The sequence below is a fragment of the Dioscorea cayenensis genome, chromosome 3, assembly GCF_009730915.1.
Source record: "Dioscorea cayenensis subsp. rotundata cultivar TDr96_F1 chromosome 3, TDr96_F1_v2_PseudoChromosome.rev07_lg8_w22 25.fasta, whole genome shotgun sequence".
In the NCBI taxonomy this organism is placed as follows: domain Eukaryota; kingdom Viridiplantae; phylum Streptophyta; class Magnoliopsida; order Dioscoreales; family Dioscoreaceae; genus Dioscorea; species Dioscorea cayenensis.
The window spans coordinates 571,130-593,726 of NC_052473.1; the positions used below are offsets into that span (position 1 = coordinate 571,130).

At 38.3% G+C, this 22,597-nt stretch overlaps 5 protein-coding genes across 5 annotated transcripts; 1 reads left to right on the forward strand and 4 right to left on the reverse strand.

Annotated features, from left to right (window-relative positions):
• On the reverse strand, positions 1–4,417 carry LOC120255990 (protein adenylyltransferase SelO-like). The gene is made up of 8 exons (XM_039263760.1): positions 4,094–4,417; positions 3,201–3,310; positions 2,153–2,209; positions 1,755–2,054; positions 1,416–1,663; positions 984–1,290; positions 633–906; positions 1–489 (listed from the first exon to the last, which is right to left on the reverse strand). Exons 1-8 carry the CDS (start codon positions 4,382–4,384, stop codon positions 235–237), a joined length of 1,842 nt encoding a protein of 613 aa, XP_039119694.1. The 5' UTR covers positions 4,385–4,417; the 3' UTR covers positions 1–234.
• Positions 4,418–4,994: 577 nt separating this feature from the next.
• LOC120283166 lies at positions 4,995–7,272 on the reverse strand. The gene is made up of 2 exons (XM_039289891.1): positions 6,881–7,272; positions 4,995–5,505 (listed from the first exon to the last, which is right to left on the reverse strand). The coding sequence occupies exons 1-2, from the start codon at positions 7,218–7,220 to the stop codon at positions 5,183–5,185; spliced, it is 663 nt and encodes a 220-aa protein (XP_039145825.1). The 5' UTR covers positions 7,221–7,272; the 3' UTR covers positions 4,995–5,182.
• A 5,689-nt stretch (positions 7,273–12,961) lies between these two features.
• LOC120254945 (hepatoma-derived growth factor-related protein 2-like) lies at positions 12,962–16,165 on the reverse strand. Its single transcript, XM_039262905.1, has 3 exons — positions 15,788–16,165; positions 14,978–15,602; positions 12,962–14,372 (listed from the first exon to the last, which is right to left on the reverse strand). The coding sequence occupies exons 1-3, from the start codon at positions 16,132–16,134 to the stop codon at positions 13,368–13,370; spliced, it is 1,977 nt and encodes a 658-aa protein (XP_039118839.1). The 5' UTR covers positions 16,135–16,165; the 3' UTR covers positions 12,962–13,367.
• Positions 16,051–22,227, forward strand: LOC120282875 (non-structural maintenance of chromosomes element 4 homolog A-like). The gene is given in 11 exon segments (XM_039289710.1): positions 16,051–16,171; positions 18,453–18,602; positions 18,776–19,148; positions 19,243–19,323; positions 19,988–20,225; positions 20,369–20,459; positions 21,070–21,141; positions 21,143–21,287; positions 21,399–21,466; positions 21,468–21,491; positions 21,803–22,227. Coding segments are annotated over 9 exon segments (1,119 nt in total). The 5' UTR covers positions 16,051–16,171; positions 18,453–18,602; positions 18,776–19,003; the 3' UTR covers positions 22,058–22,227.
• On the reverse strand, positions 17,258–18,208 carry LOC120254972. Its single transcript, XM_039262914.1, has one exon. The coding sequence runs from the start codon at positions 18,206–18,208 to the stop codon at positions 17,258–17,260; it is 951 nt and encodes a 316-aa protein (XP_039118848.1).
• Positions 22,228–22,597: the final 370 nt, after the last annotated feature.

Below are 22,597 nucleotides of genomic sequence, written 5' to 3' on the forward strand. Positions count from 1 at the left end.
TTTACTAAATAAAAGGAACTGCTCTGAATCATTTTGATTTCTAAGGTTGTTACATTGATGCTGTTATTCATGTAGTAAAGCACAGCATAACTGCATAAAGACTGTCTCTTGAACTACTCTCAAATGGTCTTAGATTTCTAAAAGATTCTGCTTATAGTGTTGTTGCATTTGGACTAATACAAAGACATATATGCAGTACATGATGATTTGTATCTGTGTAATTTACATTCATGATTAGGAGGAGCAGGACAGCATGCAGACACCAGGCCTGTAAGCCCAGGCAGGCGGTAATCGGGCGTATTTTTCCATTCCTGGTTGTTCCTCATATGGATTTTGCATTACTTTGAGTAGCCGCCAGACTTCTGCGTAATCACCTTGTTCGGCAGTGTCAATGGCACTTTGGCATAAGTAGTTCCTTAGTATGTATTTTGGGTTTACTGAGTTCATCACCGCCTTTCTTTCATCATCCGGAACACCACTAGATGCAAGCTAAAATAACAAGGAAAATTCTAATTAGTTCTTCAGGATGATCTTCATGACTCTAGAGATTCTTAACTTTTTATTAGAAAGATACATAGAACAAAGTGCATTGGAGTTCAGTGTTGGGCATGCATAACAAGATTACAACTCACCTCCTGGATGTAGGTCTGTACCCAGCTGGTCCATGCTTCTTTGCGTTCCTTGCCTATGTCTAGTAATACAGACTTTAGCGGAACTAGCAGCTCACTTTCAGGAATGGTAGTGTCTGCTTTGATATTAGAAAGAGCTCGGAAGAAGTTCGTGTAGTCAACTTTATCAACAGCCATGTTGTTGAGAAGCTTGCTGATCAACTGTTTATTATACTTTGGAAGACCAAGTTTTCTGGTCATAATAGACTGATATTCATCCATAAATTTATTCCCATACCTGCCATAAGTTTGAAATTTACCTATCAATAAGTTAAATGGCAAGTCATAATTAGAAATGAGACAAACAACCCATACCTCTCCATGGTGTAGTTAGCCTCATCTTTGCTGATAAGATTTGCAGCCATTAATGCTGTGGTGAACTGAGCAATGTTCCACAAGCCAATGTCCGGCTGGTTCGCAAAACAGTACCTTCTCCCCGGAAGGTCAGTTGTATTTGGAGTGTAACTTGGGTCAAAAGCATCCAAGAAACCAAACGGTCCATAATCAATTGTTAGACCCAAGATGCTCATATTGTCAGTGTTTAGCACTCCATGGGTGAAACCAACCCCCTGCCAGCCGGCAACCAAGGAAGCAGTACGTTCAGCAACTTCAACTGACCATGCTGATAAGATTCATTGAAAACCATACATTGATTTAATTTCCTTCTGGATCATTTACCAACACCAGATGCAGAGCAATGCTAAATTTCATGGACCAAAAAGAAAATATCTACAAAGAATGATTTACCTGCATATTTGTTAGATGTCAAGTCCACAACGGAGCCGCCCTCCTGTCCAACCTCAAAAGACAGGCTCTCACTCTTTTCCATCTTCTCCAGGTGAGGAAAATGATAGCGGATTGTGTAATCTGCTAAAATCCGAACAATCTCCAAGTCCTCCTTCCCTCGCGAGGCATGAATTTGGTATGAACCAAAGCGAAGAAAGGATTGAGCAACACGACAAACAATGGCACCTGGCTCATCCTTTGGATTACCACTACAAAAATAGCAGATACAATTTTAAGCAAATAACAGATCATTTCCACCTAGGCATGTATAGCCATGTCATATGGAACAAGAAAGCTTACTCATAAAACATGTCACGTGAGACATTTTTGCCAGTTGTGACAATACAAAGTGCCCGAGTTGTTGGAATTCCAAGACCATTCATTGCCTCACTGCATAGGAACTCACGGATGCTACTACGCAAAACTGCAAGTCCATCCGCAAACCGGCTATAAGGAGTTTTTCCAGCACCCTTCAGCTGCAACTCCCACCTTTCACCTCGAGAATTCATAATTTCTCCTAACGTTATGGCTCGACCATCCCCCAGCTGACCAGCCCATGTACCAAACTGGTGTCCACCATAGCATTGTGCATATGTCAAACTGAAGAAAATAACATGGTTTATGAAAGAAATAATTATTGATGATGAATCTTCAGCGCTCAAAATAATAGAAATTAATTTGTTGGACAAGGAACTTACCCACCCACCAATGGCAATGCTCCAGAGAATAGAAGCGGGATGTCTGGTCGTTCAAATCTGAAATAATAGATAATGTATGTATCATTAATATCTGATAGGCCGGCAAAAATCAGCCATCTAAGATGGTTCTCATAATACCATTAGTTTATTTATTTTTCACTATGAAGATAAGATAGACTCATGATATGTAGCTGAAACTCAATTCTCTCTTTAAGTCAGCTTCCATGGGCAATGGCCATATAAAATGATACTTCATGAACTGAATTTGGATGACCATAACTAACAATATAATTTTATATGTTGAAGGGCTGATTTAGGGAAAAGAACCAGAAAGTGGACAATTTCAAAATGTGGAATGCCCAAGTGAAGGGTTTCTTTTCCTCAAAAACTAAAAGTAGACAATCAAATGCCAAAAATTGGAACACTAACTTAAGAATTAATATGGTCAAAGTAAATGGAAGAAAGTTAAATTCCTCCTTCAATAGCAAACAAGCGTTTCCAAAATCCAGAACAGCTAATTAAAGTATTAAACTAAGTTCAATTTTCTCACGTGAAAGAAATTGGACCACCATTTCAGAATTAGGAGATGTTCAAATCAATAAAAACTGCTATAGAAAGAACATATTAACTCAAAAGTCAAGAATTCCACCTTAGCTCTCCTAATCAGTTGACAAGTGCCCCATGCAGGATTAATTAATTATGATGAGTAAAGAAGAGTTTATTGATTCAATGGAAAAGTTAATGGATGAAAATGAGACACATTCCGAAATAAGTTATGGTCGTAGCTACAAAGTTCTTGTGTGAATGATAGCACACAAAATATAATGTCTGATACTAGCAAATAAGCACCTCATCTCCGTATATACAGCAGAAAACTGCAAAACCTTAAATTCGGACTTGAATGTGATTTGAAATCATAAAAGTCAAGACATCCATAGAAAAAGGCAACAAAATGACAACACAAGTAATCTGGCAAGAAGCATCCTTATATCAGTGATTTACATTTTGATGACAGAGAAGAAGTACGGAACAAATAAAACCCACTCACTCTTTAGGATCTAAATCAAGTAACTTGGCAACTGAATCAGACCATGCTACAAGCTCAGGCTTGTCCACTTCCACAGATGGTGATACTTTTGAATAACAAGCCCTGCGCACCTAAATACAAAAAAAAATAACAAGCCTTAGTAACAATTATATACGAAAGCTAAAATTATAGTTTGAAATTTATGCGGGCCAGAAAAAAACGCATTAAACAGCCTGAGTAGGACTACACCACTTGCATAAGATATATAACCTTGCACTCGCTGCTTCCAAGTTACAGCCATTTGAAAAATTCATGCAGACCCAAAAACACAAGTTAAAAATTTGTAACTTACATAATATCACAAAAGCATAACGAGCAGATCATGATATGGTACAAAATTATATTAGTATAAGAAATAGAGTTATAAGCCATCACTAATATAGAATAAAAGATTTGAAAGCCCAAACCTTTCCAAATAAAATTGTATTAATGAAAATATAAATAAAACGGACACTAGACCACCTGCTCCCAATCAAGCTTCTCAAGATATAAAAAAATGAATAAACCTCCACTTAATTAAGTCAAAGATACAAAGCATAATGCATCAAATCATTGGCATAACCTACAAATAGATGTTAATAAACCTAATATCCACTTTTCCTTCGACTTTAACAACTATGGCGAGCTCTCCTATTCTTACAGCACATACTTAAAAATCATGTCTTTCACAAAAGTTGATCATTGTAACAAACTCACATAATATCGAAGGTGAATAAATCAACACAGAGACATAGCAAAAACCATCATTAATTTTTTTTTTTTTTAAAAAAAAAACAAAACAAAACAAAACAAAAGATCTCGTTTTTGGTACACAAACTATACAACTTCGATCGTTAAAAAAGAAACAGATGTACCTCTCGAGAGATGATATCGGTCCTGGGATCCCCAGGAAGCTCACGCACAAACGAGTGATCCCAATTTAGCTCCTCGAATTTCAATCCGGCAGCGCGATCCTCTGCCGAAGGGGACTCCATCGGGGCGACGCTGGAGGAAAGCTTGGCGGCCGGGAAAGCAGCGAGGCGAGGAACAGGAGGAAGAGGGGATCTCCGGCGAAGGAAACTGGTCGGAGGAGAGAGCAATCGACGGCGAGGGCTAGGGATTCGGGTGAGACGAGCGGCGAAGGAGGGGGCGAAAAGCGTGACCATTTGGTTTTGGTGTTTTGTACTCGCGCGTGGGAACTCCTCGTTGGTACGCGTGCGGGATTATGAGAAATACGAAGAACGTGGACACGTGGACCAATGAGAAGAACTCTATTTCATAATAATAATATTAATAAATTTATTATTATCTTGTTTTTTTGCGGTGAGTGTTAATTTACATCCTCTGGTAATGAGATAATTATAGTGAAATATTATATATATAAAAAATATAACTGTTAGAAACCTATATAGATTAATATTTTTATTATTTATATCTATCATCAAATTTACGTTATTTTTTTATCTATTATTTTTTTAACATCAAAAAAATATTTATTATTTTTTTAAATTATTCTTAATATTCTATTTAATTCTCTTATCGGGATTAAATTATAAGAAAAAAATATGTAAATATAAATTAGAGATGATTTTGAAAAAACTAATTTTTTTATAAAAGTTTTTGTAAAAATAATTAAATTTTTTGGTTCGTGAAATTCAGTTAACAATGACAGATAAAAATTAACAACGGGAAGGGGAAGTACTTGATCTCAACAAATACATAACAGTGAAAAAGAAGAAGAAAAAGAAAAAAAGTCAAGCAGAAAAAACCATAAAATAGCACAAATGTGACGAATTAATACAAGGAAATGGACATTGTGATTATGACTGATACACAATAAGAAGAAAGTCACAGCCTTGTTTTTCATACATGCCAGTGCATTTGAATTCCTCACAAGAACCACACAAAACAAGATGACTACTAAATCTAAATTCACAGCTATAAGAAATCCACTGTTGATTGTTCTACAAGGATTGAATGAATTTGGTAATAAGATCTGCCATCTGTTCATCATAAGCTGGTCCTTCCATCTGAAAATGGCTCACGCCGTCGAGCAGTTGGGTTTCAACTCGTCCTGCAGCTGACTTGAGCTTGTTCTGCAATTGTTTCACACTTGTGAAGCCATCTTTCGTGCCCATGACGAAGAGTTTTGGTTTCTGAGAGCGGAGAATGGCCTCGTGATGCCGCCCGAAGAGGATTGAAGCAGTCCAGCCAAATGGGTATCCTAGACTCACATAACCCACAACTTGATCGATTTTATCGACCGCTGAGCCAGCTATTGGTGCCCCTGCAAACATAAAAACCAAATGCATAATTGTTACTCCAAACCATTCATTAAATGAAACAATACCAATCAGTCATTGCTTGTTAACATTCTCATTGGCACTTTATTTGCAAGAAGATTTTCATCTCTATAAACCTCAAAAACACTTGGCCACTGTATGTATATAACGAGCACATATTATGCAGAGAATAATGTTCATCTCAAGTTGTTAGAATGCTCTTGCAAATTGAGCTTTTTCGCAACCATGATACAAACATAAGTACTTCAAAGGTGCCATCAAGAATCATACGGAATGCAATTAATGTAATCTATGGAGAAAGAGAGTGAACAACAGAATCATGAATGTTCAAAACAAACATGTATAAACTGCGGACAGCTTGCTCTTGCTCACAGTTTATAGTGTGATAGGCACTTTATCCATATGATTGCACAAGAATGAATGTCAAATTTGAACCAAAAAACAATCACTTAATGAAGTACCATGGAATACCAATGAGAACATGAATAAAGTTGTCAAAGAAATCTTGCTTCATGCATGTGAATTCAGATTTTAGTAAGAAACATGACAAATGCAAATGTTTCATTATCATATAAGAAATCTTAATTAATAGGAAAAACATTGACGCTCATTGACACATACCAAATTTTAAGTTTCAAAATCATAAGTGGCTTGCAAAAGAGCATTAAACTGGTTTATTGTAGAAAAGAATCCCAAAACAAAGTTGTACTATTAAACCATTTCAGAATTCTAAGGAAGCACTTTCAGAGTTGAGAGACATTAAAGAGCAGCTGTGCAATTCAATTCATAGAATCATCCCAAAAACATCCAAACATTTTGAACATTAAAGAAGTAAAAACCACTTGAAGACTCTGCTCCATTAAGCAAGAAAACGCTCCATCATTTCCAACAAAACCATCCGAAGATCTCAGAGTTCCTCCACAACAACAAAATACAAGATTTTCTCTTCCAAAAATCAAACTAAGGAAAAAACAAGTTCCAGTAGCGCACAAATAGTTCCCAAAACTCAAAACAGCATTCAAAATCACCAGCATACAACTATCAAAAATCACCAAAAAAATCACCTGAAAGTAGAGGTACCTCAAAAACAGCACCACTCCAAACTTCCAAAAGAGCTCCAGTCCAATGACATCAAAAATCCTAAATTTTCCCCAAATAATAACAAAAACTAGTTCCAATTCACAAGCAAGCATATGCTCATTTCACCAAAAATTATCCCAAGCTTCCATTTTTAGACACTTCCAAAGAACAACTCCAATCCGTGAACAAACACAAACACATCTCACCAAAATCAATAAAAAAATTTCATCAAAAAGAAGAAAAACAACGAAATAAACAACAGAGATCTCAAAAACAAACCTGCAGATGATCCCACAAGAACAATCCCATCAGGCTTCAAATTCTCCACCACCCATTTGCAAACCCCAATCACATCCTGGATCTCCGAAGAGCCCGTTAAGGAAGCCCAGCCGGAAGACCTACCAGCTCCTCTCATATCAAAAGTCAAGGCAGTGAACCCTCTCTGAGCGAGCCCTTCAGCGATCCCCCGGAGAAGGCCTTGGGAACCACCGAGCACGGTGTAGGGGTGGACGAGCACCACTGCGAGGTTGCTCTTGCCCTCGTTCCCGTTGCTGGAGGCCTTGAAGAGCCTCGCGCTGAGCTTGATTCCATCGCTGCTCTCGATGTTCACGAACTCCATTCGAAATCGCGAAGACGAAGAAGAGATTCAGAGAGGTTGGAAAGTAGCCAAAAATCCCTTTTTTATTTTATTTATTTATTTATATTTATTTGAAGAAAAACATTTAAAAATAATATTAAATAAATAAATATAAGAGAATTTTTTAGATAAAGAGAAGAGTGGGGTGTGAATAATAAATTAATAATATTAATAATAAATGATAAACGGTTGAGGAGACGGTGGGAATGTGGTTTATTGGAATAATTATTATATATGTATATATTGGGACTGATTTAAACTTTTTTAAATTTATTTATTTTTGAAAAAAAAAATATTATAAAGAACCACATGTGAAACTTCAAAACAGTGCGAGAATTTTTTAAATTTAATAAAATTAATTTTTATTAAATCAAATAAAAAGAGTAAAATGTGAGCCTTTTTGGCGGGAATAAGTTAAAGTTGTTTTAATTATTTTAAATGTCATAATGAAGATTTTATTTTGCAAAGAGACTATCTATTGTTATTTTAGAATTTTTTTTTTATTTTATTTTTAAAATTTTATGGTGAAGTTTACCATCATATGTGATGATGATAGTTGGGTGGATTCTCTGATTTATGCGGCAAAGAGTAAAAACCAACATCATAGACATTTTTATTTTTTGGGTTTTATAAAAATTTGTTTTAATAAAAACTAACCTAATTTATATATTCTTTTTATAGAAAAATAAAAATAATATCTTATCATGATTTTGCACAAAAACAATTATTCATATTCATATCATCAAGAAAAGAATCAATAAGTCAAGTTCTATTACACCTACATTACATGTGATTTTAATTGAGTCTTGTTAATGGTTAATTACTTGTCTTGTCAGACAATAACATTTTGCGGGACATTATTTTTTTATGTCAATATCAAACTGTCATTTATTACTTATTAGATAAGTCTTGCTAACATTTTAAATTGCATAAATTATACAAACAGATAAATAAGAGATTTTAGTGCATGAAATATTTATTTTAAGATATTCTACAAACTAATGTAATATACTTGATAAGTGTTGGTATTTATCATTTTGGTTTGATCTATGGTGCAATGGTCTGTCTTTAATTGAGAATTTTCCTAAAATATTAATTAAAAATTGTGTTGTGCACAAGTCTGCTATGGTTAGTGATCTATGGAAGCATGTTAAATGAAATTTTTCTTTGCCGCTTAATGAGGATTTATGCAGGGTGTGGAATTACATTGCTACTAACTTCTATATTGACGAGGGGAAAATGGATTGTATATATGGAAGCATGATAAGAAAGGAACATTTAGCCTGGCCAGCATCTTCAAGTATTTGTTGCAAGATGATCAGAAGGTTCCTTGGGCTAAATTGGTATGGTCAGCTGATTCTATTCCCAAGCATTCTTTTATATTTTGGCTTGTCTTGCATAATCGGTTAATGACTAGGGATAAGTTGCTAAAATGGGGTGCACTTGACTCTTCTATTTGCGTTTTATGCACATATCCCACTTGTTTTTTTATCGTTAGTTTTCAAATTTTGTATGAATGAGGGTTTTATAAGTTCTTAATGTGAAGCGGAAGTACCTTAATTAGAGAAGGGAGATCAATTGTTTCCAAATGAAGGCTATGGGAAAAACTTTATTAGCTAAGATGAGAAAAACAACTTTGCTTGCTACAATTTAAATTATTTGGAAAGCTAGAAACCCACTAATCTTTCAGCACCAAAAATTTAGTGAGGAGGATGTGTATAAACAGATCAAGGAAATTGTGTTTTTAAAGTACAATGTTCAACTTTTTAAACAGAATGACATGGTTTTATATAACAGGTGGGTGCAGTGGCGGATGGAGGAGGGGTCAAGGGTGTGCTTGAGCACCCCTTGGCCCAAGTAATGATATATATATATATATATATAGGCTAAAGAAGGAGAACAGGGGTAAGCACCCCTATCCCTTTAACTTCTCTCTCATTTTCTCAAATTAATACTATAGTAAAAAAATAATATTTTGAAAAAAATATTAACACAAATTTTATTATTTGACCCATTGATATATTTCAAAATAGTCTATGTATTAAATTTTTTTTTTTTTCAAAAATATACAATTTAGCACCTTTGTTTTTTACAAATTAGTTTACATAGTATAAAAATTATATTTTTACAAAATTTTTCATTAAAATTTATTATTTTATCTCTGACTTTTATAAACTATGATATAATATATAAAAATAATTTTTTAAAATATTGTTTATGTCACACCCACCCCTTCTACCGAGATAAATGTGGCACCCATCAGTTAAAATTCTCTTTTAACTGGAAACTGACACCCTGTTTTAAACAAAATCAGACCTACAAATCACAATTTATAATTTTTCACCAAGTACATGTTCAAATACATAAATACAATAAATATAATCACTCTAATTTGCGGGTACAACCGCTACAAGATCATGACACCAATAACAAGAAAGAAAGAGGGACCCACTGCAGTCCTGGACTCAACCCTGACTAGCTCTATACTCGATCAGGCAATCTAGGGTCCTGCTACTGCAGCTACAGCACATTCAATTGGTCGGTAGTGGCTTAATAATTTCAAATACTTAAATACAGTGTATATAAAGTATATAAATACCAACTTCTCAAATAATTTTCCCAATTTTCCCAAATACAAGAATTCTAGCAAAATACATTTTTAAATAACTTTTTGAAACATAAACTCATCATAAATCAATATCAAATCAATTTTCTAAGAAAATCCAAATTGTTGTGAGAGATCGCCTCCTAAGAGCGGCAATGGGCTCGCCCCTCATCACAACCCAAAAATAACAAGTAATATAAAAAAATTCATTCTCAATTCCACGACTGAAAACTCTCCCCATTAGCCTCAGTCGCGACTAGGTTAGGGAGCCGCCAGGTCTTCGTACCCTTGACGTTGGCCCATCGGTCCCATGTGGTGACTCTGGGATCCCGATGTATAATCCAATCGTGGGCTATACGCTCCCACCGATCCGGACAAATCAACACTCGAGTCCACCACGCCACCTCAAAAGGGTCGGCCCGTGGGAACCCACTATCTGCGATGGTCGGGCCTTAGCCGCGTCACCATCCAAACCAACATGTAGATGCGAGAATAATACAAACTCGTATAAATCATATCACATGGTCCTTATCCGGGGACATTCAGCGATGACGATACATGCATAATACCAGTAAAGTCCAAATACAAAAATACCATTCCTATGCCAGGAATGAAAACCAGTCCCACAAATATTGTCGGTAAAACATTTTAATACATGCACATGACTTCACAAATCATTCCAAATCAAAGCATATATAACCATCCAAAAATAAATTCATGAACCGAATAATTAAATCACATATACATGTATTTTATACTATTTATAAATACGTATAATTATACAAAATTGATGTATCAATACGATTGTCAGGAACATCAACGGCAAATAAATATATGTATACCTCAACATTATACGCCAATTAAACATGATAAAAAGAAATACTTAAATAATTATTTTTCAAAAATACTAGCCATTAAATAATTATTTCAAAATAATAATAATTAATCAATTATTTAAAAATAATAGCCACTACCAACTCACCCGGTGTCCTTGGATTCCTTCCTAGACACTGAACTCCCTCCCAAGACTGAACAACACCCTAATAGTAATAATATAATAAAAAAATAAATAATATATTTAAACTCAAAAGAAAATACAAAAATAATAATCAACTCTCTATTGGGCCCACTCACTCCAATTTGGTTAAAAATCCGACCTTGCATAATCCAACTGGCTTTTAATTGCACTTAAACCAACTCAATTTAGACTAAACACAGTTAAACCAATCTGAACCAATCTCAATTGCACTGAACCAAGCTTAATTGCACTGAACCAAACTCAATCAAACTGAACCAGCTTGAACCAACTCAATTCTTATTCAAAATCCATTGAACCAACTTGGTTCAGCCCAAAACCCTTAACCCAAATCAACTGAACCAAACCCAAACCATCTCAACTTGATTTGATCAAGCCCAACTCAACCAAATCAATTCAATTCAACCAATTCAATTCCAACTTGGTTTGATCCAACCAAATCAACTTGGCTAACTCAACCCATTTCAATCTAACCATTATCATTAACCTCCTAATCATCATAATCATCAATTTAATTAACTAAACCAAATTTTAATCTCGGTGCTACAGTAACTCTACGGTAAAACCGAAAATCTCATCTCCATTTTCAAGCAATTTCCATCCCAAATAAAAGGTTTTCTCAAAACAATTTCATACACTCATCATCTACAACAACATACCAAGTTTTTCTACTCAAATCCATCATTTTTCTTCATTAAATCCACCAAATACACACACACATACATTCAAGTATATAAATAAATAAATCATCAAAAATACTTTACCAAATAATACTTCATCCATTCTCCCTCCAAATCGCCAAACTTTATCTCTTCCATTTCTCTCCAAATCTCTCACTCTTTTCTTTCTTTTTTAAAAAACTCTTGAGTTCTATCAGTAGAAAATGGTGGAGAAGAAGATGAACAACACTCAAGTTTCTAGATTTTTTTCTCCAATCTTATCATTCAGCCGAAATTTACATTTAGTCCCTCAAAAACATAATTTATTACAAAAACAGTCCCTGAAAAAAACTCACAAATGGTCCCTAAATTATAAAATAGTATTCTCAAAAGATCCTTTCAAATTATCCAATGGTCCTTGAAGTATAACACAATATTTAAAAAAGGTCCCCACCGCCTTACCTTGCAGTCCTTGGTTTTCAGAAACATTTCATATCAATCCTTTTTCTATTACTCTTTAATCAAAAATCTTTTATAAACTTTCACACTTAGGTCCTTATTCTTTCCACTTAGGGTTTCTCCACAAGGTTACTCTGTAGAAAAATTCTTACTGTAACTGTAGTAATACCATGAATATATTTTCCAATAGGTATCCAAAGGTTCAGGGTATTACAGTTTACTTCTTTGACGTTTTACTTGATCGCTCCTAAAAAAATTATAACTGTGTTTTTATAGCCGTCATTATTTTTTTATTTAATTAGATGGATCAAATGGTAAGAACATGTCATTCGACCAATCTATATATATTTGTAGAGAGAATTTTCAAAATATGTTTTTAGTTTTTTTAGTCAAGCACCCCCTTTATTTTCTTCCTAGTTCCGCCACTGGGTGGGTGTAAATGAGTTTCATCTTATGGTAATTAGGTTTATTTCTGTATTGTTCTCATTCTGTCTCCAGTTTTATGTGTTGTAAGAGTAGTTATGCTTGTTCTATTAGTTCAAGCAATTGTGGACCTAATTCTAAATGTTAGAGATATTAACCGGTGTCGTTGGTTTGTAATTTTTGTTTGTTTTGAGTTATTTTGTGCTTAATAAAGTTTTTGCTTGTCAGAAAAGAAAAGCGTTGGTATTTGTCAAGGATAATTATTTTTCTATTTTAATTGTACAAAGTGAACATAAAATTATTAAAAAACTTTAAAATATAATTAATTATGCTGCCAATAGAAAACCCAAACGCAAAACAAAAGAAGAGGTCACAATTCCATAAAAAGCATATAAAGACATTAGGAAAAAAAAAAGTTATAGAATATAAAAAATAATTAATAATCAAACAAAAGGTACTTTACTTCATTGTTTAAGCCTTCTTTTAATTAGATTTCCGGTATGTTCCCAAAAATCACCAATAAAACAAGCCTAACCTCACTTTTGAGTGTTTTCGATGCAGTGACTCATCACTAGTCTGACAATGACTTGTTAACAAAGTTCAAATCTCTCCACTTTCTATTTATAAAACAAACAAATTAACCCTCAAATAATAATAATAACACTAATAATAATAATGAAAATTTTAAAGTGCGCAGAAGCTCCATCCTCTGAAATAAGCTAACTATTTTGGTTCCTAGTGTGCGACAAACCTACCAAACACCACTGACTTGACTCCTGACTTCTGTTTTAAGAAACCCGTTAACCCGTTAACCCGTCAATCCGTTAAGCCAAAATAAAAAACAAATAAAAATAAAAATTACAAGGTTTTTTTTTTTTTTTGGTTACAACTAAGCCCTAGCAAAGGTACACGATTTACAGAGAATGCCACTCACACTCATCGTATCATCATCGCCTCCCTCTCTTCCTCGTCGGCGGCGTCGGCTTTGATCCCTCTGCCTCGTCCCTTGCCCGTTTCGACGGTGGCGCAGCCCCGCGTTTCGGTGGCCTTCCAACACTCCTCTTCGTCGGAGCACTCTTTGTGGTAGCGCCCGACTTGGAGCTTCGCTCCTTGCGAGATTCCCCTTTTCCGGACTTCTTCTGATCTGTTGCTTTTCCACCGCTGCTGGAGGCGGCGCCGGAGCTCTTCAGAGATTCTAGAAGTGTACCATTCGATGGGGAACTTCTCTTCATACGGTTCAAGAAGCTAGTGGCGCTCCGCTTCTTGCTCAGGGACGCGGACGAGCCACCATTCGGCGTGTTCTTCTTCTCTACTTTGGGAGTGGAATCGGCCTCCGCCGTCTCCGCCACCTGGGCATTGAGATTTGAGGCGGGATCGGGATTAGAGTTTTTGGGAAGAGCTCGCATCTTGTTGGTCCTGAAGCCACTAGAGGGAGGAAACGAAGATCGTTCCTTGGTCTTCTTCTTGTGGATCGGATCCTCAGCATCTCGCTCCTTTCGATCCGGCTCTGGTTTCTCCTCCTTCCGTTCCGGATCCGCTTTTTTCGCTGAGATGGAGCTCCGTTTACGGCATGTGATCAACGGGGCAGCGGATGTGGATTTCTCTAGCAAAGAGCGAGGAAGATCCGGATCCTCTTTAAGCTTCGCCGGCTGGGGAGGTGGCGCCGTCGCCGCAGGCGGGGGTTGAACCAGTGGTGGCGGCGGCGGTGGTGTTTGGGCTGGCTTCTGTTTGCCAGCAGCCGTCATCTCCTTTGAGATCAGGTCGCGGAGATGAACGGCTGCGATTGCCTCGTCGGAGCTTTTTGCAAAGAAAACAATGGCGTTGTTGCAGAGAAGCAGGAGGTCGCGGAAGAACTCCGAGCTCGTGTACGCACTTCCAGACCGCTCGATCCTCCTCGTAACCATCTCCAAATCCACGTGGCGCCTGATCAAGCTCTTGTATTTCGCGGTATTCTGAAAAATAAAAATAAAAAAAGGAAATTAAAAAGGCACGTAAAATTACGGACCCTTGGCGCGCGCATGTTCCAACGTCAGCGCGGTGGATTGCAAACAACGCAGAGCTTGCTACGTGTGTTTCAGGTGGAAGTTTGTTCTGCTGTACCGCAAGAACAAGTTAATAATTAACTAAAAAACCATAAAAGATAAATAATTTGAATTTCCACGTGGCAACATGTTATTAGACAACAAACACGAAGCTTGCATCCGCCATGGGGGCACAGCTACTCGCCAAATGATCGAATTCCCTTTTCCCGTTTCCCGGCTCCCGTCTCAAAGATTCCCCTCCGGTTAGATTGGAATCCAGGAAATGCCACGTTTTCCGTGAAGATTAGTGCGGAACGAATCCAACGGCTGTGAGATTCCCGTGAGATGTGCTCATTTGGTTTTTCTTATCCGAAAACCGTCAATTAGAGTTCTCCCTCAACTCGCGGCCGGCTTCGACCGCAAGTCGTGAGATCTTGATTCAATTTATCGATATATTTCGCATTTATCGCGTAACTATGGTTCAGTACGTACTACGGGGTTCACGAGAAAAAAACACGCGAGAACTCGGGAGTTACCTGGCTATCCATTCGCCGCGCAAAGACGGAGCCCAGGTTGCTTGATCGGATGATCTCCAGGAACGAAACCAACGGCTGTGATGCCGTGAAGGGCACGCTGGCAGCATGAGGGGTAACCACGTCGGTCTCCGGCTCGTCAGCGGCGCCGCTGCTCACCGACGGCCCCTTCCTCCGCCTTCTCATACGCCGCCGCCTTGTCAAGCTGGCCGAGCTCTGCACCTCGCTGCTCTCCTTCTCCCCATCCCCATCCCTCTCCCTCTCCTCCGTTTCACCGCCCTTCGACTCAGCCGCTGACTCGCCCGACTCGCGCGGATCGGCCGGGTCGGGATCACCCGCGGCGGAGCTCCGATCATCGGATCGCTCTCCGGCAACCGGATCCGTTTTCCTCTTACCATCTCCGGCAGTATCCTTGGCGTTCTTGGCGTCTTCACCGGGTTTCCTCCCGTCCTCCTTGGGATCCGTCGAGTTGGATTCCTTGCATGATCGGCCGGAGATCCGGTCCCCCTGCAAGCGTCTCCGGTGTAGATCCAGCCGATCCCTTCCTCCCCTCCCCGATTTCAGATCCGCTTCTCCAGCAATCCTCTCGCGTTCGCCTTTCAGCCTTTCCACCTTTATTTGCAAATTCCTAAAAAATAAAAAATAATTTAATTTTCAATTTTTTTTGTTTAAATAATATTATTATTTTATTCCAAGATCTTATACAATGAAAACTTCACAACCATTAGATCCTCATCACACGGCTACAAAAACAAATACAAAAAAATAAAAAAAATAAAATAAAGACAATAATATATCTATGTAAATAAATACCTGATCGAAAGGTCCGATCGCTCAACCTCCCGGCGGAGTTCAGCGACCCTGAGTTTTCGTAGCTCATCGAGCCAGGGGATATCAGGCAACGGCTCATCATCCGGCTCAGCATCGGCGATGGCGACGGCGGTGGTGGAGAACCGGTTCTGGAGGAGATGGAAACGCTGGCGGCAGCGGAGAGGGGTGAGAAGATGAGCAGAGGAGGTAGGGATTCGAGACTGCACCTCCATGGCGACGGAGTCCCAACGACGGGTGCCGTGGCGGCTAACAGCCGAGGCGAGAAGAAGCTCCTCCCAGGTTCCCCAGATCTCTCCCTCCCCTTCATCCGGATCCCCCGATCTCGCCATCGACGCCGCCGCTCATCTCCTCGCCATCGCCATCGAGGTCTCGTTTTTCTCTCTATCTCTTCTCCATCTCTAGGGTTTGTTTTCGTGTCTTTATTATTATTATTATTATTATTATTATTATTATCAATCGCTTCCTTTTTCTTTATATTGCTTCATTTATCTTAGCTTTGAATCTCTTATGTGTTGGGTCTCTGGTTTATATGGGCTTGAGAATTGGCACGCAAGGGACTTGTTTTTACCATCATACCCCTCTTGTTTTCTCGATTTTGACACGATAGATAGTAGGCCAGAGGATTTTGAATGGGTGCGGTGTTCCTAGGGAGTGGTTTCTTTAACGTGGGCTGCTTACGTGGTTGTGTTGTTCGGAGAGATGGCTTTTGGTTTTCGGGGATGAAGGTTTAGGTTAAGGTGGTGTCGAGGGTTAAGTGTAACGATGGGGTTTGGATGGAATTACTAGATTATGCTGGTTGGGCTTCCCTTTTTCGTCGGTGAAAGGCATCGAATGGGCTCATTTGATTGGTTCTCAAGGAGTGATCTGAACCGTCCGTTGTTTTGATAAGGCTCTTTGACGTGGAGAACAGCTAGAGTTCTCCTCGACAAGTCTTGGTGTGACACGTGGAATTACTAAATAAAATAGAATTTTTTTAATACACTTGATAGTTGATAATAATAATAATAATAATAATAATAATATGGGAAATTTACTTGTTTGTCTTAATTTTTTAAGATTATATTTATATTTTGAAATTTCTCATGTGTTGTGGTAATAACATTCTATTGGAGTTTAGCAGCCCCTTGAATTTGATTCTCTAATTACATCAGTCTTATTACACCATATTTATATTTATATTAGTTTCTAAAGTGCGTGCGAGAATAAAGATTAATAATAATAACCATTTGGAATCATTGACTTAGACCTTACCTATACCATATTATCACCATTAAAAAAAAATAAAAATAAATAAATAATAAATTTTAATTATCTAGAAACACACTACTATTAATATTATTACCACCATCCAATCTAATATAACGCATACATAATAATACATTCCTGACAAACAAACATATATATATATATATATATTATTTATTAGAGTAATTATTAATACAAAGCTTGAGACTATTTCTTCAAAGCCTTGGCCAGCTCTTGAGTGAGCTCCTCCGGAGAAGGCATTGGGGGCGCGCCACGTGTCTCCCTCTTGGCCACGTCAGCAACACACATCTCCCTCTTGGCCACGTCAGCAACGCCCACCTCTTTCCTGATCTCCTCCAGGGCATTCGACATCGCCCCGTTCTCCGCCCGCAAAGCCTCTAGCTGACGCCGAATCAGCGAACACGTCTGAGCCACGTCACCACTCCCTTTGGCCACGTCATCCGGCTCCTCAGCCTTCGTCTTCTTCACCTTCGTATCGGTCGCCACGTGTTCGATGGAGATCTTGCTCATCACGAGCAGGGGGATCCGGGCGAAGGGGATCCCTGCCGTCCGATCCCTATCGCTGAACGCGGTCTGGAGCTCCGCCGGTAATTTTAACCCCCATCGAAACCTCACCGCTGCGCTACCGCGCAGCGGCATCATGCTGCTTGCGGCCACCTCAGTCCCGGAGATCATGCCCAGCATCCCCTTCCTCGGAGTACCATCGTGATCGGAATCATCGGCTTTATCAACGGTGGATTTGATCGGCCGTGATATGGTCGTTGAATCGATGCATTTTTTGAGGGAGAAGTCGCCGAGACGGGGTTTGAAGAGGATGGAGAAAGAATGGAGGGAGCTGGAGCTAGAGCGGGAGAGAAGGTTGAATTCGGCGGTGATTGTCATGGGGGCAGCGGTGGGGGATCCTCGGGCGCCGACGCCAGTGCGGAGAGAGAGAGTGAAGGGGTTCAACGGATCATTGGGACGATAAGAAGCGCGGAGAGATGGACCGGAATCAAAGGCGGTAGCGAGGTCAAGCCGGAGCTCACGAGTATCGCCAGCAGAGAAACCAGAGAGGAAAGGCAGGCCGAAGATGCTGATCGGGATCTTAGCACGCACCAAGGGCTTCTGATCCTCTCGAAACTTGAGAGACGCCTTCATGGCTGATGGATCGAGACTCCAATCTCTCAATCAAACCCTAGATCGCCATGGATGACAATGAGTAGAAGAGAAAGCAAAGGCTAGGGTTTTGAAATTGGGAATTAGGGCGCGGGATTTGGGGGAATGGGAGATTTCCACTGGGAGGAGCCCAATAGCCGTCAATGTTCCTTATAATTACAACAATACCACCCTTGTTTCATTACTTTGTTTCTATATCTCTCAAGGGACAGTTTTGTCTTTACAGCTGCTGTATAATGATCCGCGCGACTAAACTATGCCCATCGAATATTCATGAATTCGCATACGTGGCAAAGAATCAGCCGTTCATTCAAACAAGCAATGATGGATGGAATCGATGGATAGCTGGCAAAGCATTATCTAAACCTCTGTCCGGGTATAGTAGCATCTCACTCGAGTTTCATATGTTGTTCGTAAAATAGCAAACATGATAGGTATCCAATAGAATTCTGCCACGTTTTTCCTCCCTCGATGTTGGCTTGGTTTCATCGTCCTCGCGGGTTTCTCGGTTTCTAATTTATATGTTTTTTTTTCACGAAATTATTTCAGGGAAGAAGATCGCGCGGGAAATCAAAAATCCTCTAAAAATTCGAACTTTTTTATCCCCAAATCACTGAGCTTTCAAAATCTCTACATCTCTCCCTCCTCCTCGCTCTCAATCCGCTGGTCTGGGATCTAGGATTAGGGTTAGGGTTTGTGAATTGCTCGAAATTCTAGGTTTTTCTCTTCGATTTCACCGAGAATTGCCGGAGTTAGGGTTTTATTGGCTGTGGAGGGATGGTGAGGGCAGTGAAGAGGGAAAGGGAGAACCGAGAGGAGGAAGCGGAGGTTGTGGAAGGAGAGGCGAGGGAGAACCGGCATGGGACGACGGAGAGGCGGGCTTTGAGATCGAGGTACCTTGCTGTGAAGAACCTGATCAGTGGTATGGACTTGGTCCCATCTTCTGATTTTTGTGTCGTTATTGAGATTTTTCATGCTCATTTGGTTTTATGTTGGAATTTTTGTTTGTTTTGCAGATGAACGGGATGGGATTAGTAGCGAGGATTCTGAGAAGTTTCGGACCATCATCTCCGAAGTTGAGAGCTTGCATCAGCTTGGTAAAAGTTTCTCTCTCATATTTATTTGTGTGTATCTTATATTGTGAGCAATATAACTTGTTGGTTGATTTCATGTTCTTCGTGTTGCTAATTGTAGTGAAATATTACTAGTTTAAAACATTATTAGTCTTTAAATTTAAAACTAGTAATGTACATGATAAAGTCCTCTGTTGCGTAATTTTTTTGTTGAAATTTTATAACATTTGTTTTGTTTGTCTGCTAGTTTCACTTTTTATCATGTTTTTCTTGTGGTTGGCATTGTTCAGTGCTTCATTGTAGACATCATGTGGAAGTTGCTCTTGGTGTGTGTGTGTGTGTTCAATTATTGGTGATTTTTATTTATCTGGTATGATTGGTTGAAGCAGTTTGAGTTGTCTTCATCTCTTTCAACGTAGACTTAGTTTGGTATTGCTTTCTATTATAGTCTCTCTGAATATATCTTTTCTCCTCAATGATTGTTTAGTGATGATTATTGTCTCAATATGTTCAAATATTTCCTATGCATATAACATGCAGGAATCCTATAATTTGAGCCTTGTTTAGCTATCTTCATTTTTGATACTTTGCCTGATCATTTGTATGAGTTGTTTTTTGTGATTCAATACTTGCTAGTCTTCCAGAGCTGGAATTTTTTCTTTGTATGATCCATATGTTATGTTTTCAGTCCAGAAGCCTAGGGAACAAGTGGCTGATGCAGAGGCCCTATTGGACATTGCAAACACTTTGGTGACATCAGTGAAGTCCCAAATTAATGATGGACTGACCCCATCGAATTTTGTAACTGCTTTATTGAGAAATTATGGACAACATGGTGGGGATGCAAGCCTTAACACAATTTCGTGGGCTGATGTTGGCCTTTCAATTTCTGATGTTCTCAGAATGGCCCCTGGATGCTGTACAATGTACAAATTTCTCTATCCAACCATGCCTTTCTGTGAATCTCTTATAATTCTGTTGCTTCTTTGTTTGTCCCTGGTTTTTGATGAACAAAAGATAGTTTTTGTGAAACGGCCTTTTAATGGTCATTATTTTTCTTATTATATAGGATTGGTCCAATGGACACTGAGATGAAGCTTAGAAAGGTTTCTGTTCACAGAAAGAAGACAAAACCAACTGAAAGTGCACGTCCTGAAGAGGTATCACATTGTATTTATTTTCCTCTATTTTCACTCTGCAATATTTATATTGAAAATAGAAGTATCTATAGCCATAGCATTGGGTCGAAAATGGTGGCCACAATTTTATTATGGATGTCCTTTTTCAACAAGTTGTATTTACACCTTTTTGTGTGAGTGAAATCTAGATAAATAATGCAGCCAAAAAAAAACAGCAAGTGATTGTTCTTTTGCTTCTGCTCTTCATAGAGTGCGAGGATATCATTAGTTTTCATCTGGTTATATTGCCAGCTCCATGCTGTAGTTTACAGCAACTATTTCTTTATTAAGATGTTCTAGACCTTGTGTACTGCGGCTTGTGCTTTTGAACCAAATGCAGCATAGAGGCTTTGCTTCAAATCTAATGTGTTCTTCTGGCATTTGATAAAAGTTCAAATTCCAAGTTGTGTCTTTCTGTAACTATTATCACATTAGTTTCCTGTGCATAAAATGTCTTGGTATAATATCATTGAAATGCAGCAATTTTTATGATCTAGTTGTTACGCAGGACCCTTTGTTCAAGGATGCTTAGATAGAAGCATGTTATTTTAGATTGTAGTTTAGCTCTCACTTGTCCTTTGGTTTTGGGCAGCTGGACAGTTCTGAGATGGAGGGGAAAACTGATACTGATAAGAACATGTCAACCATGTTTAATATCTTGAGAAAAGAATAAGATAGCAAGACTCGAGAACCTGGTGCTGAATAGATATTCTTTTGCTCAAACTGTGGAGAACTTCTTTGCACTCTCATTTCTTGTGAAAGATGGGAGAGCTCAAATTTCTGTGAACAACCAAGGGCATCATTTAGTATGTAAGTTTTTCTTGGTTTTGAAAGTTTGGTTTCTACATATGTGTGTGAATGTGTTATATCCAGTTTCTTTTTTAAGTTGATATTTAATACAGCTGTATATTTGTTTGTCAGCACCAAAGAATGCTCCTGCTGCTACTGCAGTGACATCAGGGGACGTCTCTTATCACCACTTTGTTTTTAAGATTTGATTTCAAAGATTGGAAGGTATGCATGCTTTTCAGAAACTCCATCTTCTTTCCCTTGTATTCTGTGTGGATCTTGAATGAATTATTGCTTCTGGGGGATTACACTTAGTTAGCAAATCATGGCATGACAATTTTAAGTAAAACCTAAGAAAGGAAGACTCTTTTAAGAATCTTGCTACAAGCATTGAATGTATAACATCTATAAGATGAATGTTGTCATGAATGCCCTTCTCATGGAAAACAATTGATTCTAGACAGACAGAAGAAAAGCTATGGAACTGAAAACAAGTTTTAAGTTCACTTTTTCTGTTCTTTTATGTCTGTCTGCAGATGATGGTGTCCAATGTTGCATCAGGGGAGGAGTTGATGCCTCACAGGATAAACCCAGGTGTGCCAGTGCCAGCACCAGCACAAACTGAAGAGCCATTTCTTGATGAGTCACAGTCATCAGCTCCACCCACAACACCAATTAGAAAACTGACCCGAAATCGTGGTTTGGTGATACAAGAGCAATCAGTAGTTGATGATACACCCGACAAAGGGTCAGCACGGGTAACCCGTAGACGCCTCTGCGTCGGCCGTTGATTGAATTTTCATCCATATTAGTTGGTAGATTTTTTCCCCAGGTGTACATACTCATTTTGTGGTGTAGAATCCTTTAAAAGTTTATTTATGTACGCTAAGTAGGTCCTGTCTTTTTTAAATATTATTGCAATTGTGATTGCCAACAAACTTTCACAAGATTATTGTGACCATTTGTCTTCCATGTCTTAAAAATGTGGTTCATAGATAAGCAAGTTCCCAATTGCTTACTAATTATTGTCATGTGTGAATCTGTGATGTGATACAGCTATTTCTGTTGACTTTTTTCTTTTTTTTTGTGCCTTTAATTTAAAGTACTTGAGAAATTGATATGTCTTTGTCTCATCTCAATGGATTCCTGATTTTTATTAGTTGGTCCCTAAACTGGACATTTCAGGTGGGTTTTGCCCAATTGTTGCCTATATTAGTTGTATGAAATTTGACATTCAACTGAAATATATGTACCTGAATTAAAAAAAAAAAAAAAAAATTATTCTATTGTTGTTTTCTGATACTTTCACACATTTCAAGGCACAATTTTGG